A 19,485-nucleotide genomic window follows, 5' to 3' on the forward strand; every position below is an offset into this window, starting at 1 on the left:
AGCTCGTAGCTATCCTGTACAACATCTCTAGAGTCCAATTACCAAGTTATCCTGCGCTATCGTAAAAGTAATTGCATGCTGCTCTACTCGTCTATCCCAGGTCTGGCTCGAATTAGAATTATTTCTCGTGTATATACTAAACCTTTGAGATAGTACATGGTGAACAGAGAGAGATGATAGATTTTGTGTGGTAGGAAATATGTATTATCGTTCTGGTGATTGTTTTTTGATCTACGTGAACGATTTTTATATGTAATTTGGTAGGTAAGATGTATTTTTAATTATATATAATAATAATTTAATAAATTAATAATAAATTTTAAAAGAATTTAGTTGCGTTAAAATTCCTTTCAAAAATTTGTTCCAAAGATGGTTTCTGTATTGAATTTTGTAACATAGGATATTCACTGTTTTAATGGGTTTCTTCATCGTGTTAGGTATTATGCATTTTCTTTGATAAACGTGCAATGCGTGATGTAGAAAATGTTATTGTATTATCAGTCGATAATGAAATTTGAATTTGTTGTTATTATGTGACAAGACTTTTATATGTAATCTAATATGATTTACTTACTTTTCCACTCTAAAGTGTAAACAATAAAACAGCATCTGAAATAATGCAAGCATAAAACAAAATACGATGTTGCAAATAATTTAATTTTAAAATAACACAAAAATTGGTTTTTCTGGATTGTAAAGGAAATATCTTATCTCTGCAATCAATACCCTTCCAAATGACTAGTATTCTTTTTAAGAAATTATATCGATGATTGATAAAATAAAAAATACTAATTATTCGTTTTGCAATCACGATCAACAAATTATCCTTGAATAAAATGAAATAAAATGAAAGAAGGAAACAAATAAAATCAAATATTCACTTTTAACACCTAAGATCTGCAGAGTGTCTAAAAAATCATTCTCTGCTTATAATTTTTAACTATTTTCCTAAAATCCTTGTTATAAAAGAAAAAAATAAATAAAATTGAATATTCTGTAAATAATTTTTAATTAAATCTTTCAGTTTCAAGCTACTAAACTAAATTTTTAAGAGCTCGACGTTAGCAGAGAGATTATGAAACGATGAAAGCAGATTAACTATGTACATACATTTATTAACAAAACCAGATTTATTTTAAATACAGTTTGTACGATACCAGCTAATGCGACTACAATGAATATCACAGCATTTCTCAGGTAGACATTTTAGATGTCAGTCTCAGTAGCTTAAAATTATTAATCGAGTAAACGCTAAGCTTAGGATCTAGTTGAGTAGTAAATAAACGATGAGTACTCATCCCAGTTAATAAATCTTCCATTCGAACCGGAGTGTAGCTCGTATTAAACAAACATGTTTTAAAAAGAAAACAAGTTAAATCCTCGCTACACTCGCACGAAACGAACAGCCATGATCCAACGTGTTAGCGTGTTATCTCTAACAGGATATGACTATGTTATCTCTTAAATTATTGTTACAATTATCATTGATCCACTTTACGATACGACAAAGACACATCGAAATGAATTAGTCCCTTTTCGTAAAAACCGAATAGAATTTTCATCTATATTCACGACAATGACACGAAGATATAACAACGGTCCCATCGACGAACATCGACTTGACTTCTTATATCTAACATTACGTATATTGCAATGAATCCAGTTGGCATTAATTTGATTGTTTAAATAATTAACGTAAACCTAACGCAAACAATAAGGTTTACAAATCACGACGTTTCGATGAGAAAAAGAAAAAGCATAAACGCGAAATTAATTCGATCTCGTTAGTCTGAAATGAAGGTTAATGTTTAGTAGAAGTAGTCAACCAATATCACAATTATCGCCTTAAGGAAATTAAGTAATGTAAATCTAAGTCGGTTCAGACACGTGTACACGAGAAAAGAATTGGCACGTTGATTACGAGTCACTTATCGGAAATTAGAAAGGTACCATTTTATTTTACAGAGAAACCAGATTCGCGATTAAACGGAAAACGAGTAGATTGCAATTGGTTATTACAGTCGTGAATCGTAACAACGTGCTTTGAAACCTACGCGAGATATATACATTGTCCTCTTACTTACGAAAAACGGAAAAATAATGGTTCATTGATCGATGAAATTAATTTGAACAAATCAAGACACGATGATGTAATTTTAATGACTGTCAGTGTTTGATTTCTCGAATTTTCATGGTCTCATTCGTCTCCAGTTTCGGTTAACTTGTCCAGGCAATCGTACGACTTTGACTGTATGATATATCTGCAAGATAAATATTGTGTTGTTAAAATGCTGGAACTCAAACAAAAATTTTAAGAAGAAGTTAGTTTCTCATTATATTAATAGATTATTTATATTAAAACCATCTTCTTCACTGACTAATTACTATACAATTAACGTATCTTTGGATTTTAATAGTTCTAATACTACTTCATAACATGCTCCCAACTTGCATCTGAAAATAAGTAAATTGGATTTCAAAATAATTTTCAAATTGCTCAATTAAAATTTGAATTCGACATTTACAAATCTGAATATTTTCAAATATTCACAAATCTCGTCTAAGAATTAATATTTTTTTGTAAAAATATTGCTCAAGTGCATCGAATACAGATAAATTAGAAGCAAATGAAAAGACAAAGTATCTGACATAACAATCCATTGCTATTAAAGATAGCAAGTTTCGTCGAATTCTTCCAGCATTCATAAATCCCAGCAGAATAGGTATCAAAGCAAAAGTTCGCTATAAGCAAGAAGCAGTGGCAGAAGATAACTAATTAAGTAAGCAAAGCACCGGAACTAACCCAGGGTTATAGACACCAATATTCCCTATCGCCTGTAACCCAACCGTTTGTGCGTTGGGTCTCTGCGACCCACGTGAAGAACCATTTTCCCAGCCTTGGCAGCCTTGAAGCTCTGTAGTGCTTTCGCATGTGTCAGTCCATCCATCGATATCCCATTAATGGCCAGAATCTCGTCTCCGACTTTCAAAGTCCCCTCTTCAGCCGCCTGACCACCAGCCATGATGTCCTTTACAAAAATACCCATGGATCCCTTATTGCTATCAGATCCACCGACTATGGAAAAACCCAACTTCTTCGAGGTACCCTTCTCCAGGGTAATAGTAAGCAGATCCATCGATAAACTGGTCGCCCTACGTGGACAGGAAACCGGATTGGTCGCTCGTTTGCGCACTACGTGGAACTTCCTCATGCCAGTCATTTTCTGACCAGATTCCTTCTTCAGAGTGGCATCATTTTCGCATTCCATGCGTTCCATTGAACTCGCGGATAAGTTCTTGCCGTCCTTCATCAGAGCACCGACTATCTTACACTGGGAAGAGCTTTCCTCTCGTATCACGCCATCCACGGAAGCGGGGACATCTGCCTTCTCTTGTTTCAGAGTCCACACCTCGGAGTCGCTTCGAGTGCGGACCAGAATGTCGCCCCACGTGTCGCCTAGCTCCTCCCCGAAAGTGAACGTCGGTTCCCTAGCTATCTGCAGTTCCACGGTGCCTGAACAATTTTTTAACGCGTTTCTAGCCTCGGTGATCGACATACCACGTAGCCTACGACCGCAGACCCGAACGATCTCGTCGCCTATTCGAAACTGCTTCGATTTCGCCGCCTCTCCATGTACGTCCATCTTCGAGATCACGTAGAAAGGCCTGACAGCTTCTCTCCTTTCCACGGAAATCCCAAGGCTTCCGGGTTTGTCTATAGATAACTTCATTGTCTTTAACTCACGACGGACCAGGGTCTTCGCTGGTGTCGCGGTAATCGAGGATGGATGATCGATTTTAGATGTCGGGTCCGATTTCTTCACTTTGTTCCTCGAATTTACAACCTCAAAACCCTCCGGTTCCATGTTCGACCGGGATCTCTTTGGACTGTAGTATTGGAGAGGGCTGTTGATAATCGCGGCGTAGATTTTCGATGCTGGTGGACTATCGTTACACGGGGATGCTGCGTTATCTAATAGACTCAACGCGCTTGAGTTGGTGTGCTTTCGTGATTTCAGAGGTATTTGCGACTTGGTGGTCCCTTTCTGCAGATTCTGCACCTTCACGGCTTGCGAGAGCGGTACTGTTTGGTCTGACTTGGTGAACGACCTCTTCTCAGGTATCCTCGAGAGTTCATTGGTCCCAAAGGTGGAAGATGTTCTCTGATCGTCGAAGTTTCTGCTCGAGGACGTAGAGGACGCTTTCGACGACCCGCTCTCGCATTTTTTTAGCGTATTCATGGTGGATTTAGCCTGCTCAGTCGCACAGCTCAGCTGATAATCCGTGAATCCTTCGAAAGTGTCCTCGTCACAGCTGTCCGTGTCTTCGCCGTCAGAGCCTATGGCAGTTGTCTCTGTCATGACTGATACGTTTAATAAGCTTTTGTTCACGATGACAGTGTCATCGAGACGAGAAGAACCTGATTCGTTCTCCTCTGTTTCAGTTGTCACGTCTTTCTTTATAGGTGTGCTGACTGGTAGCGAGAGATCGATGCCATGGTAATCGTCCGACGTTATGGAAAAGCTACGAGGTTTCAGCATAGGTGGTACGGATTTTCCACTGTCAGGGGAATCAGCTCCAGCTCGCGTGCTGTCGGAGTCGTAGCCACTCTCGTCGCAACCTAGTCGCAAATTGCTCATCAAGTCCTCCAGGCCTGTCGTTGGGCAAGGTCTCTGATTGTCGGCTCTGTAAGTATAAGTAGAGACTTAGAGTAATGTCTTGATGAGGATGCATTAACCGTTTGAGTGCCACTGAGTTCAAAAGTACCATTGCATCAGGACGCTATGTGCAATTGATGGGGCATTTGGATTCCACTGCCACCTCAGTCTTAGTATTCTTAATACATTGTACGCTAGTCCCGCTATATTATGAAACTTTTAGTATCGCGGTATTACGGGATTTTCCCATTAGTATACGTGTATATGTAAGCACTTGATCACTTCCTTTTGGTATTAATTTTGGTATTTAGTAAAGATATAATTCTCTAAAATACTATATATTTTTAAAATACTATTTTACGTATTCGATATTACAATGTTCAATTCTCATAAGTAGATAGTATAACCCAGTTTAGCTGGCGTACAATGCGTTGAGATAAAGAAAGAGGTACCAAGCACTTGACACGCAAACGATTAAAGTATTCATCATTATAAAAGAATTGTATACCTAATCTAATTACAGGTTAATGACTTATTCTATTAGCATATCATACGTCTTGTAGGTCTTCAGAATTCTTTCTCCATACATGACACGAGTTCACAAAACAGATCAAACTGACAGCACTTCATTTAGCATTAGTTCCAACGTTTCTTATTCGAATTTCAAAACACTTAATTTCCTCTAACTATGAAAAAGATTAAACAGTAACACAGTAGGGCTAGGTAAAAAGTGACTTTCTATTACACTTATTAACCAGTGTTCTTTATTCATACTAGCACTGGCAAGATTAATCTCTCACCTGTCACACTCGTTGCCACTCGTGCGAACATTGAAGAGATTCTTCTTAATATTGCTAAGGTGATTACTGAAGAAGTCTCTGGTCTGCGTGGAAACGCTGCTCTTGTTACCATCCGACGTAGACTGACTGGCTCGTCTTTTTGGACTCGTGCTCCTCCTGGCTTTGTCCAAAGTTTCCCTCGCGAAAGCAGTTCCTTCTTGCGTCTTAAGTATATCCTGGTTCTTCAGGATATAGTCTAAGACCCGTTGCTGCTCCTGGAGGTCCTGGATGCTACGGCTGAGCTGTTTCTTCTTCTCGTGAAGAAGAGTTCCACGATCCACTTGACTGTCATCGGAGCTGCCACAGAAGGACACGTTCTTTATGGCACCCTCGCTCAGAGCCTTCTCCATGGGATAATGACTGATGCAGGTGACGTCTTCCTCTTGTATCGTCACGTTTCTGGCTGACACTTCGCTGGTTAGAAAACTGCTGCTTCTCTCGCTGCTTCTGAACAAGTTTCGTAATGATTCCACCCTTGAAATTCTCTTTGGCTTTGGTAATTCTGGCGAACCGCTGGCACCCTAAAAATAATAATAGCCATTTAGTATCGAGGTTAAAGTAGACTTCAAATAAATAGTATAATACTCTTTTGGGGTTCTTGTTTCTTGGTATGAAAATATAGCTGCATCTATAATTATTTCTCTAATGACAATCATTTTTGGCAGTGCTTGATACTCGATATAGAAATATACAAATTGTTATTTTAATTATTAATTTGTATAATTACTGATAAATAATTTCAATTATTATTAATATTCGATAGAGACCTTTTGTTTGCTCTTTTTAAACAATTGTTTATTACTTTTCTTTTATTGTCTTTAATTATTTATTACTTTTACTTACTGCCAAGTAATTATCCGCTATTTACTCTACCGAATAATTATCGTCCTTGAGATCAACCATTAAATCCGAAGAAGTTCTCTGGAAGTTACTTAACGAGTATGAACGAGAGACTCCAGGTACTTAGTTGATTAAGAGCTACTTATTTATCAGGCCAGGCAACATGTATCGAGTATATGAGAAAGTAGCATACTCACGTTTTCTTTTTCCTCGGTTGCGCCGCCTTTCCGATTCGGACTCCACCGTCTCCTTCGGCCCGAAACCGAAAGCAATTCGGAGCTGTCCGATCTCTTCAGCTGATCCCATCTTCGACCCACTTTCCTGCCCCATGTCGAAATTCCTGTGACGCAAACCAGATTCGATACATTAATTTTCACTCTTCGATCGTGCGTCAATTATTATCTCTCGTGACTGTCGGTGCGCTGTTAAAAAAAGACAGTTCATATTTTAATGACAGCTCTGCATGAAAAAATTGTGCCAATCACCTGAGATGTCACGAGTATCTTATGAGAAAAATATTAGGAAAGAATTATTAATAAATTATAATAATATTTACTGCGTGTATATATATAACTTTCGTATGATCTAACAAATTAATATCTATATATACCGAGATTTCCATATTATATACCATATTTCTATTATTTTTATTATCGTATTTACATTTCATTTCTCAGCTTTTGCAAATTAAAATAATTTAAACATTACAAAAGAACATCTAATAAAAATGATTAAACTTTAATAATTAATAATAGATATATATCAATTCATTTATATATTTTTATTACTTTTATTATTACATTTATACTATATTATTATTATACTCTCAACCTCTGCAAATTAAGAAAATTTACGAATTAGAAGAGGAATAAGTATTATTTAAATTTAATGATATATATACCAAGATATTAATTTGTTCAATCATACGAAAATTATAGAACTATGTACATTAAATCAGGATTTCTCAATTATTTTTGGATGATGTCGCAAATTAAACATTAGACACTGAGTTTCAAGAAAGTGTAATATAATCTAAATAATACATGTTTATATGTATATATATATATATATATATATCATTAAATTTAAATAATACTTATTCCTCTTCTAATTCGTAAATTTTCTTAATTTGCAGAGATTGAGAGTATAATAATAATATAGTATAAATGTAATAATAAAAATAATAAAAATATATAAATGAATCGATATATATCTATTATTAATTATTAAAGTTTAATCATTTTTATTAAATGTTCTTTTGTAATGTTTAAATTATTTTAATTTGCAAATAATTTGTAATTACTAAATTTAAAATTGAGGAATGGGATTTTTTAATTACAAACAAGATGTTCAGAACTGCTCCATTATGGGGTGTGTGATTCACGTTGGGAAGTACTGGGACAGATGATCCAGTAAAACAAACATTAAATAGATTCTACTTGATAGATTTAATAAGTAGCGAGCGAAGTATGTGGAGAATGTGTAAGTGTATGTTAGAAAATGTCGACACTGATTTAAGGCGGTCAAGAGAGGCGAGTTCGCCTCGTTAAACTCGCTACGGGGAAGCTGAAGACTGGATGTCAAGATTAAACCCTCTATAACCAGAATTTTCTCGACTCACGTGTAATATACATTCATAACCTAGGTTAACATAATCTAGCTAAAATTAATCATTATTTATTCCTTTACCGTTTTCATCCTAATTACCACTATTTATTATTTTACCATTTGTATCCTAATTACTTATTAATGACTTATTCTGCTACCATTTCTGTTCTAATTAACATTATTTATTATCCTACAAAATTTTGTTCCAAATACTATTATTTATAGTTTTATGATATTTTTTCGAATTATAATTTTTATTCTCGTTTCCCTAATTTCTAAAGAAATTTTCTAATTTATCTAACATCCAGAATTTCAAATTATTTTTCAATTTTGTTTCCAATAAATCTCCACTATTTTAAGTATTTCGCTTGAAATTTATTTCACAGGACAGTTCCTTGATGGCTATATATTTTAAAAAATTTTCTTTATTGAATTTAAGTAATTTCAATAATTACTCATTTTCTGTTTTCTTGTTCAATAAATAAAAATCAAAAAATGTTGAGTGTAACTCGACATAGGAGTTCCTGTGATAAAATCTCATGTCGAGTCATACTTTATGAAGCAGTGCAAAGGGTTAAATTCCGAATTTTAACCACCCTTCGATATCCTGGCAGAAATATGAAAAATTATATTTACGAATTTAAAATTTATGAAAAATTACATTCACAAATTTAAAATTTATGGAAAATTACATTTACGAATTTAAAATTTATAGAAAATTACATTACCAGAATATTAACTCTATTTCAAATTAATTTCGAATTAATCGACTAGAACGGACTATAGTTACCGTGAAAACTCTAGTTATTAGGATGCAGTATAGTTGTAAAGTAACAAACTTTTACCTTTTCTGTTTGAAACGCAAGATTGCGACGAAGATGGTTTCTGTGGCTCGCTAGCGCTCTCCTTTATGGTCGTTCTACCTGACCCATCGTTTTCGTTATGCGACTTCTTGCTGCCACGATCGAAGTTCTCCTCCACCACTGTCAGAGGCGCGGTTCCATCCTGAGATAACGGAGTAGCCGAAACTAGCTGTGGGCTGGTATCAGAGGTCTGACGTTTGAACAGACGCATCGCGATAGCCTGCAAGAAACGTTCGTATCGAGATTATGGGAATGGATAGACAAGAATGAAAGTGATGAATTAATTTCATACGGTAAATTCATGAATTATGAAACAGGTATCCTTATTGTTAGTACGATAGAGGTGAGTGAAAAAAAAAAACGGCGTATTATGCAAAATTAGGGGGAAAAATTCAGGTCGAAATAATTAACAGAAGCATAATCCTGCATGGGTATGAAAAGTACATGTTTATTTGAATAATTAATAATTAATCGGAGTTGTTACACATTTATGTTGCTTATATAATACTGTACTACTACTTTGCATAGTATGCTATTTAAATATTCTATATCGGTATTAACGGTATAATAGAATAAATTAATGAAAATTAAATTAATATTATTAATATTCTCTTTGCGTGGTATTTCCGTGAAATGTCGCCGATCTTTTTATTAGTAAGGCCTCGAAATTAATTCTTCACGAATTGGAAGATTTAATATTCCAAAATTCCATACGTAAATCTCCTTTTAATATTCCCTAATTTTCGAGGAGTATTACAAAAAATAGCAAAATATCGTGTCAAGATTTCCCTAATTTTTTAAATAAATAAATAAATCATTTAACTAATAAATCATTTCTCCAATTTTTTCAAATTAAAATTAATTTCAATCAACTTTAAAATTAATTTGAAATTAATTTTCACGTTACAAGACTATCGAATTGTATTTCAATTATTACTACACGTTCCTTGGAAATGTGATAATATTTCTTCACTGTTAATTTAATACACCATATCTCTCAATATACACATTTCCATAAACCCATATCTTAATTTCTTGGTAGTAAACGAAAAAATTACAAAATTTACGTGTATAATAATTAAATAGAAATAAGAGGATGCGAATGTGTAGAAATTGTGACAACTAGGTCCATTTCTGAGCCTAAATATATAATTGAATAGAAATAAATTCGAGTAAGAATTACTTCTTTAATATCGGAAAGTATAATTTTCTTCATGGAATACACGCTAGGAATTAACACTCGCGAGGCAAACGTTGACCAATATCTGACATCTTAATAGTTACGAGATAAATACCAACGGCAGATAAGATTCGTGAGGAAAACATGTCAGTCTCGTGGAAGAAAACACGTAATTACTGGAGACCTAATACAGCACGAGCGCTAAGAACACGCCTGAAAGTTTCAAAATATTCAGATGCCTTTCGCCAACACCCATTCGCAAACAGTTAACAAATGCCGTATTTACGATCTGAATTCCTCGACCCGTTACTCTCGATACCAACCACTACACTAACACCGGGGAAAAATTGTGGTAGCGGATGATTGAGGAATTGACGCGGTTCATTCGAACCGATTCTTCAATTCGAATAATAAACTTGATATAAACGAGTCTATTACGGTATTGAAGAATTTCCTCGAAGCACCTAATAATTAAATCTAATTAAAACTCCATGGAAACGTGTTAATAATTATATATCCAATAATGTGAATAATATATATGGTATAATATATATAGTAATACAAAATGCATTTATATATATAATATACAAACAATGTATATATATTATGTTGTATATATATTTATATATAATATACAAACAATGTATATAAGGACATGGGAGAGATCCTTGATCATGTCGGATCTAGGATTTTAATATCCCAAAGCTTTAAATGACCACAAACAGCCATTGAAATTTAAGAAAACATCAATGTACCTAACCTCTATGTACTATTTTTACATTTTCACAAAGTGTTACTGATTTAGCACGAATTTGCTATATAATATCGAATTCTGTATACATTTCTGACATTTCCTTAAAGTTTCTAGGCATCCAGCAGAATTGTCAAAGCATTTTTCAATTTTCGCACATCGAGAAATTCCAATGTCAGGCTCAATTTCATTGTAAACTAGCCTTAAACTCATTTGAGACTCACTCTAAAATCTATTCAAAAATGAAGGCTTGAACGAAAAATAAACAAGTGAAAGTCTCCTTTGACTGTCCAATTAGCGAATTGATAAAATGAAAACGCGAAATTAAAAATAAAAAGACAGAGAAGACGAGAGAAGAGGATGTTTGTGGATGTTCATTGAACCGTAGCGTTGGAGTCACGAGAGCCGCAGTGGGCAAGCAGAGGCATAAAGTTCAGTAAAAGTGCGGATCATCGAACGATCACTTTCCCAGCATTCCAGGGACGTTTAGCAACGTTTCCTACAGCTATCGGTCCACGAACGAAAGAGGAGAAGTCTCTCCTACTTGCGGCAACTTTATCACTACCACGCTTACGCCTTTACGGTTGAACGTGCGTTACCAGTTCCCAGCTTCGAGTTACATCCAGCTGTATCGAACGTCTCGAAAACGAGCGACCGTGTTGCCCACGGCCCTCTAGCGGAGCTGTAGCAACCGTGCATGCACCACTTCCTCCTAGGTGTCTCTCCCGTTGGGAACGATTAGTAACAACCGCTGTCCTTCGCCATTCCGTCACGCGACCTATCTTCTTTCCACTGCTTTTTCCGCGGTAGGCCGCGACACCCACCGCTCTGTCGGGACAGTGTTACGTTCTTTCTAAGATCACAGGTTTGATTGTTACCGGTTTATCGGTATTATGCGAGAAATTCGGTTTATATTTCGATACCGATTATCGCGAATTTTGTTCTTCGCGGACGAGTTTTCGGCTGTTTGGAAATTAGGAAATTTGAGAATTTGGATAGTGAAGTATTTGGAAATTTGAAACTTTGAAAATTCGTAACATTGAAAATTTGGAACTTTGAAAATTCGTAGGATTGAAAATTTGGAACTTTAAAACTTTCAAATTTGGAAATCCAGAGATTTGAAACTTTAGAAATTCGGAGATTTGAAGCTTTGGATATTCGGAAATTTGAAACTTTGGAAATTCGGAGATTTGAAACTTTGGAAATTCGGAGATTTGAAGCTTTGGAAATTCAGAAATTTGAAATTCTGAAAATTCGAAGACTTGAAAGCTTAAAGGTTTCGAAACATCGGAAATACAAAACTTTGAAAATTTAGAAGTTTAAAAATTCGAAAATGCGAATATTCGTATATATAGAAATTCGGAAATTTCCGAAAATTTAGAAATTAAAATTGAAAACTCGGTAACTCGAAGATTCAAAGATCCCTCAATTTGGAAATTGCACAAATTAGAAGAATTTTAAAAATATAGAAATTCGAAGACTCGAAGATTCGAAAATTTGTAAGTGATAAACTAATTACATTCGAACTCTTAAATACAATATGTATAAACCTAGCAGGTACAACTATCTCACTTATAGAAATAAAAACTACACACAATTCCCTTACCCCTCCAATCCAAACAGACAAATAAAACGAAAGAAAAATAAATTAATAAACGAATGAAAATCCCATAAACAAAACCTAAACCTAACAATCTCATCGATATCATCCAACCAACAACCCACGTATCCCTTTCTAACAACGTCGATCTAAAATTAATCTAAAATTAATCTAAAATCGATCAATTAAACCAAATGTCAGGACTAATGCCAAACAAACGTACACGCAACGCGATATTTGACTTTTCGCACGGAAAGAATCTCGCGCAAGGCTCAATAGGAATATTCTCTACGCAATTAATCAAAAACCCACGCGTAAGCAGAAGTGAAAGGTCACTATTGAATATTAAGGATATTACCAAATACATTTGAGCCGCGTAGTACGATGTGGAAGATACTTTACCGTGGTTACTCCTATTAATCATAACCGGCGAGAATTAATGCGGCTACTAAAAACCGCGACGTTAATGTATATTAGTAACGTTAAGATCAAAGATAGCTCCTCGTCGTTTATGACACTGCTTCGGGTATTAAACATAAATTCGCACCGATCCGAATAATAACAGGTAAAAAAGAAAACGAAAAAATATATTATTTACATCATCGTCCGTAATTTCCCAACGCGATTTACCGATTTATGAACCATTATAGTAATCGACGAACCTCTAAACGCGAATTTTCGATCAGAGCTAGAAAATCTTATAATAAATTACCACGTTATAGTTTTTGTTGGGATAAATTTATTTAAGTATGTCCTGTTAATTTACTAACTACTCAAACCTCGCAATAATTTTCCTCTGCTCTTCTTTCCAACGTGTAACACCTAAGTGCATTCGAGGTAAAGTTCGTGAATTTTAATAATTTGAACGAAGTATGTTTCAAAAGTTAGAACGTCGAAGTCGAGGAGTTCAGAAAATGAAATTGGAATTGGTAAAAATTTTTGGTTTTATTTTATGATTCTAACTGTACATGTATGGAATTGTATTTTAATATGGCGTATTATGGAGTAATTGCTTTGGCAATTATCCGGATTTTTAGATCCTTTGCATGATAATTATTTTAAGTACCAGGTGCCCTCGGGTGGTCTGGATAGTAAATGTATTTAATACCTCGTCCTCCAAATTACTGTTAATTGCTGGGTGTAATATATAATACGTGATATCGTGTAACAGTGTGCGTGATATAATGAGTTGAAATTTTGAAATTCTGTTATAAACGTGTTCGTTTATAATGCTTGAAGTTGAAATTTATAATTTAAACGCTAGGTGATTTTTATTCCAGATATCGAGCATTCAATTAATTAGACTCTTCGGATAATAATATACCTAACAAAAAATGAATAGATGATTCTGAAGTTATGCTATTTTAGATGGGCAAACAAAAGCAGCGATTATATTATGTTTTTATAATTCCATTTGTTCTTTGCACATATATCAATGATTTACTAAGAAGAAAATTAATGTAAAATAATTTAAAATATCTTTGAATGAGCATCAACGAATTATTCTGGAGGAAAATAATATAAAATTCGATTTTTTATATTTTTTCTATGATATATAATTTATTACAGTTTCTAAAATTCACGAATCAAAATTTATGCTACAGATACTTTTTAATAAGTATTTCGTGAAATTCTAAACTCTAAAAATGAATGTCTATAGTGGAATGGAACGCCTTCGGAATAACCTAAAAGGCATACGTGATTCCCCAAAGTTGATTTAAGAGAGACTTCTGCTTCATCTCACATCTTTTCTTCATCTGAAGAAAAAGTTTCGAAAAAAGTTCACGACTTTGACGATTATAATCTCCATCTAATAGCTGGGGCCCCTTTTACACTGTGACGTCTGTGAGCCCATACTAGGGAGTCAGATAAGCATACCCAGTAACGTATATTTTACATTTTTAAATATGGTACCGATATCGTGTAAGGTACACTCCATACTTGTATTAAAAGTAGAGAAGTATTTAAGAAAATATCAAAGAATGTTGCAATGAGAGGTTTTTCAGAGTTAATTCATTATTATTGTTATTATTATTACTATTGTTATTATTATTATTATATCTTAGTGAAAAACTTAAAAATTTTCTAATTTTCTAATGTTCTACATCAACTATACCCTGTTAATTCTTAAATTTAACGGAAATTTATTTTAAGTAATTATTTACGAATAATTTTAAATGACGTTAATTATATTTGATAAGTAATGTGCTCCATTTGATGGTATCACTTTCATTGTATTATAATATAAATGATATAACCAAGATACATCCAAAATCTCTGTATAATACTTCTATTTTTCTAATATGAATGTTACAATACTACGCCTATTTTTAGGCAACATACAAATAAGTCGTAATTACCACAAAATAGTCAGAGACTCGCATAGATCTACTGAGAACTTGACAATCTCAGAAAACTCGATAATTTCCATAATTATTTAAGAATATATTTAATACATATACAGGTGATTATGAAAATGTCCTAAGTCATACAGGTTACTTTCGAAATATTCAAAGTTTCACGTTTCAAATACATTATAGATTAAAAGAATTATCTACGACAAATTTGTACTATCTTCGCAAACATAATTCCATATTATTATAACGTAAATTAATGCAGCATGAAATAAGAAATGAAATTCTCTATTGTAGATTTTTAACTTAGCCCACATTCGTAATTACCGGGACACATCTCGCAAAAGGACCAGAAATTACGAAAATACGTATTACGAATAATTTCGATGCCAAATACGTTCGGAAAGCTCGCCTATCTCGTTAATCAATTTTACTTTTCTGTTACCTTCTATAAGTGCCACCCGTTAGATTAGACGGCACCGGCAGAACGTTCTGGGATTGGAGAAGAGGGAACAGGGTGTGGAGACAGGGAAAAAAGTGCATGTAGTGTGCCCACGTGTGTCCGGAGCCGGCCGTATAAGTGCATATCACATACACCACATGTCGCGGAGAAGTGGCGCGCATTTTTTCGAGACGAGTCGTGGTACGGGAGCTCGCGTGAAAATGACCGTGCGCACCTTTATTGCGTAACGCGCATCCTGCCGCGAATCAACGCGTACTATAAAAATATCACACGTGTATCAGAAAAGTTTTATTTCATTGATTTCTTATTACTTATTCAAGGGTTTAAAGTTCTTGTTATTCGGGGATTGCATAAGTAATATGAACGATAACACTGGTAGTCGTAATTAAAAGTGAATAGAATATTATTTATATAGTGTGTGAAAGAATTTTGAATAATAAAAGTAATTACCACAGTTAGACGATATTATGAAGTAAAAGGTATTAAATCATATTCAAAGATCAAATATATACTTAAAACAATGAAAATTCTACAGTTGTCCTCTGAAACCCGAATTGTGAAGAATCTAATATTGAGAATAAAATAAAATATATAACTTTCGAATATTAAAATTAATGAAATGTCTAGAAAGAAAACGTTCCATCAGAAGCTTAACTGGAATTTAGTCCGAATAATAAGAACTACCGTTTCTTAAAACAAGAATTTATCATTTCCATAAATCACTGTGTCCCCGGTGAAACCATAATGAAATCCTTCCACGCTATCATTACCGGTTCTTTACAATCAGAGCTCGCTTCGATTTATGTTCCAACCTCTGATAATTTCACGAGTACTACACCTCTCTGGTCGACGTTACGCTCCGTGGACCTCTTAATCTAACGAGCTTTATAATTCCTAATACAGGGTGTCTTGCAACTTTCTATATCTATATTACATAGTTATATTCTACATATAGCAAAATGAAAAATTAGTCTATAGCTTTCACCTGGAAAATCGAACGCTCGTGGACCAGCACATTTTAGAGACTATTGTGCTTTTTAATCGAACAATATTATTAATAAAATTTCTCTCAACTATCACCGGCAACGAGTTGCTTCGCTTTTTGAACGTGTCATTATCCTAAAATCGAGGGACGTTTCGGAGGACAATTACGATATTTTTGCACGCGAGTTACAAGTCTTCTTGCGCTACCTCGGGACGAATTAAGGCGTCTAATAGCCTTTTTTGTGATGAACATTACGTACAATGTAAAATGCGTACGTTGGGCCCTTTGATCGCGGTAAATCTACCGATTCATTTGATACGGACGTTTGAACGAGATGATTGATTTCCACAAAAACGTTTAAATGTTAGTGGTTATAGATAAGGGAAATGGAACGGTGAACTTGAAACATTTAACGTAAGTTAAAATGATAACGCCTCGAGGTATGCAACTACTGAGCGATGTTAATGCAAGAAACAGCTTGGCAGCGATCCCCAAGGAGGATATGTAAATACGGCTTAATGCTATTATAAAAGATACTTTACATTTCCCTTATAGCTTTTTACTGCTTCCTTCTTATTTGTAAATTAAAATACGTATTTTTTAATCAATTATATTAAAAGATATTAATACATTAAATACACTAATATTGTTTATATTAAACAATAAGATACAATAATATACTTGTATTTTATTTTAGTTAAATACATCAGTATAATATACTATATTTTCAGAGTAGATTTAATTAAAAACCCCTCTACATTTAAATATCAATTTAAAGATCTTCCTGATTATGGTAATAAATATAGAGTACTAATTTCAAATTTACATTGGAATATACTATTGTTACTGTATTGTTGAAGACGATAAATAATCATTTAAACGATTTATATCGCACAAAATTATTATAAAATTAATGCACTGTATAATATAAAAATAAAATACTCACAGTGGATATAAAAAAAAATATTAAGAATGTCTCTATAATACGTTACAGTATTTTTTTAATTAGAATAAAACAAGAAACGAAGCCTCTACATCTCAACCATGAAATACCCCGTCCCTCCAACTTAAATCTTCTTCAAATTCTTCCCCAACGACAAACATAGCTATATCCGAAGAAATCTTAAGTCTGTTCCTCTAACAAAACCCAAAAATCAGCTTACTTCGAGCAAGACCAACCTGCCAAATCAAATATCTACCTTCATCCTAATCCGTCTCTTCGCCCAAATCCCAGCAGCGACACCAAAGCTGTTCCCACGTCTCTCCATCCGCCTCGCAGTCACGGTCGTCACGCTTCACCATCGAAAACGAAAACACCGATCCATCCCCTACGCGACTCCCGCGATGAGTCACGTCGGCGTGTCAAGACTGCTCGACGAGAGACACGATCGTCCCCGTGAACCCGTTCGATCGTCACGATCCCATGGAAACGCGGCAACACGTAACGCAACTGGACAGAGGCAGCGATTAACCGGCATCGGGTTACAAAGGGAGAAAAGCAGCACCCACGCGCGTCTCCTTTGAGAAAACTCTGCGAGCTAGAACGAAGCCCCAGACAGAGTGCACCGGCCCGACTGGCTTCCTCCACGACTCACGACTTTTCATTCATGCGACCGTGTACCGAAAACTGCGCTACGACCCCCACCACGCGGCCGTGCCAGGCCCCGCCCACCGCGTACACCTTCAGAAATAGATTCGTCAGGATGTCAGCGACAGGGTGTCGTCTCGTGGAGAAAAGTTGAAAAACGGAAATCTATAATTGTGGCCGTTTCCGGAGTGAGGGAAGAACGAGTCAAAATACGAGTTTTAATTTTAGCTTATTTTCTTTCGTGTAAAAATAGGATCGAATTGTTTCGTCTGACATTACCGACGATTTTACGGTTAGAATTATAAAAATATTTTCGATCAAAAGTTGAAGACTTAACGGGTGACAACAAAATACAACAGTAAAAACTAGTAAATAATAACCTATTGTGATAACCCCTTAATGACAGACGCGTGTCATGGGTCTAAAATTATACTAAACATATTTTTACGTACAATGGTTGACAAAATCGAAATACTTTCCCAGTGCACAATTTATCACGATAAAATCGTAGCGCAAGCTGTTGAAGTCATTTTAATCCTTTACTGCAAAATTACAATTATTACAATTATTTCTATTTTCATCGTATTCTCCTAAAAAATATATTAAGCCTCTAAGAGGCAAAGTCAACTAGATTAGAAATTACGAAACTCGTTCTAAACGCCCATATACTCCACACGCTATGTGTCATCCGGGACACCGGAAACGCTCGCTTCCCGTCGCGTCTCTGCTCCTTTCCGCGCTCCCGTTCCTTCCGACTGTTTTTCATCTCCTTTCATTTCCCACGGAACGTAAGCATCGCCCCCTACCAACGTGCAACGAATATCTGTTATTTGTCCACGGTACGTGAAGTTCAGCGATTCGAGTTTGCAGGCCGAGTTTACGGGCTGAGCCACAGCCGCCAACTGGCTGCTCACCTATTTCAAGGTAACGGTGCGAGATCATAGGTGACGCGAGATGCATTACAGTTACGGCCGGGCGCATGCCGGACTTTATCCCAGTCGACGTTTAGACATGCCTGCCGGACTAACCGCGCACGCAGCACTGCGGCAGCTGCCGCGAAAAATCCGCCAGAGGGTGCAGCACGCGATGGCCGCGTGCGCGCGCAGCTGTAATACCGTAAAATATGAAATACGATGCGTGGCTTGCAGCTAGAGAGTAGAAGTCTCGAAATAGTTGTTAACTAACGAGACGATCGACTGAAATTAACGGTTACAAGTCGGTTTTTGATTTTATTAACGTATAATTCGGATATCGGATAATCGTACGGGACTTTTGGACGGATGAAGACTTGCTTGTAGGTTAGGGTTGGACTGATTAGACATAGTCGAGTAATGTTTTAATGACGATTTGATGTGAAAGTCCTTAGGGCTAAAATTTAGACTAAAATTATAGTCCAATTTTTTGCTCGCTGGCTTGATCGGTTATAGTAAGGTATCGGAACTGTAATAAGGACTTTGTGCTTTTGATGAATTAATTTTCGTATTATTTGGAAGAGATTTTAAGTATTTAAGTTGTACTAATATTGGCAAATTTGGGACGAATCTTAAAGATGTTATGAATAATACTATAATAATAATAGGGGAAACGTGGTTCATTATTCGAAGAAAGCTACAATATAATATAAATGAAATGGAATATATTTCGTTCAAAAAATTTCAGGTTATAAAACTCTTAATTCCCGAACGAACCATTGATATCTCTGTAGTGAAGGAATATTCAAAGTGTATCACTCATTTTTAATATTTTTTTTAAATAT

General features: G+C 35.2%; 1 protein-coding gene across 1 annotated transcript; it reads right to left on the minus strand.

Moving 5' to 3' along the window:
• Positions 1-2,197: 2,197 nt before the first annotated feature.
• Positions 2,198-17,378, minus strand: LOC108553533 (uncharacterized). The gene is made up of 6 exons (XM_017908472.1): positions 17,341-17,378; positions 8,791-9,028; positions 6,535-6,677; positions 5,459-6,018; positions 2,848-4,686; positions 2,198-2,261 (listed from the first exon to the last, which is right to left on the minus strand). The coding sequence occupies exons 1-6, from the start codon at positions 17,344-17,346 to the stop codon at positions 2,198-2,200; spliced, it is 2,850 nt and encodes a 949-aa protein (XP_017763961.1). The 5' UTR covers positions 17,347-17,378.
• Positions 17,379-19,485: the final 2,107 nt, after the last annotated feature.

The sequence above is a fragment of the Eufriesea mexicana genome, unplaced genomic scaffold (genome assembly GCF_001483705.2).
Source record: "Eufriesea mexicana isolate 0111107269 unplaced genomic scaffold, ASM148370v2 scaffold10888, whole genome shotgun sequence".
Taxonomy (NCBI): domain Eukaryota; kingdom Metazoa; phylum Arthropoda; class Insecta; order Hymenoptera; family Apidae; genus Eufriesea; species Eufriesea mexicana.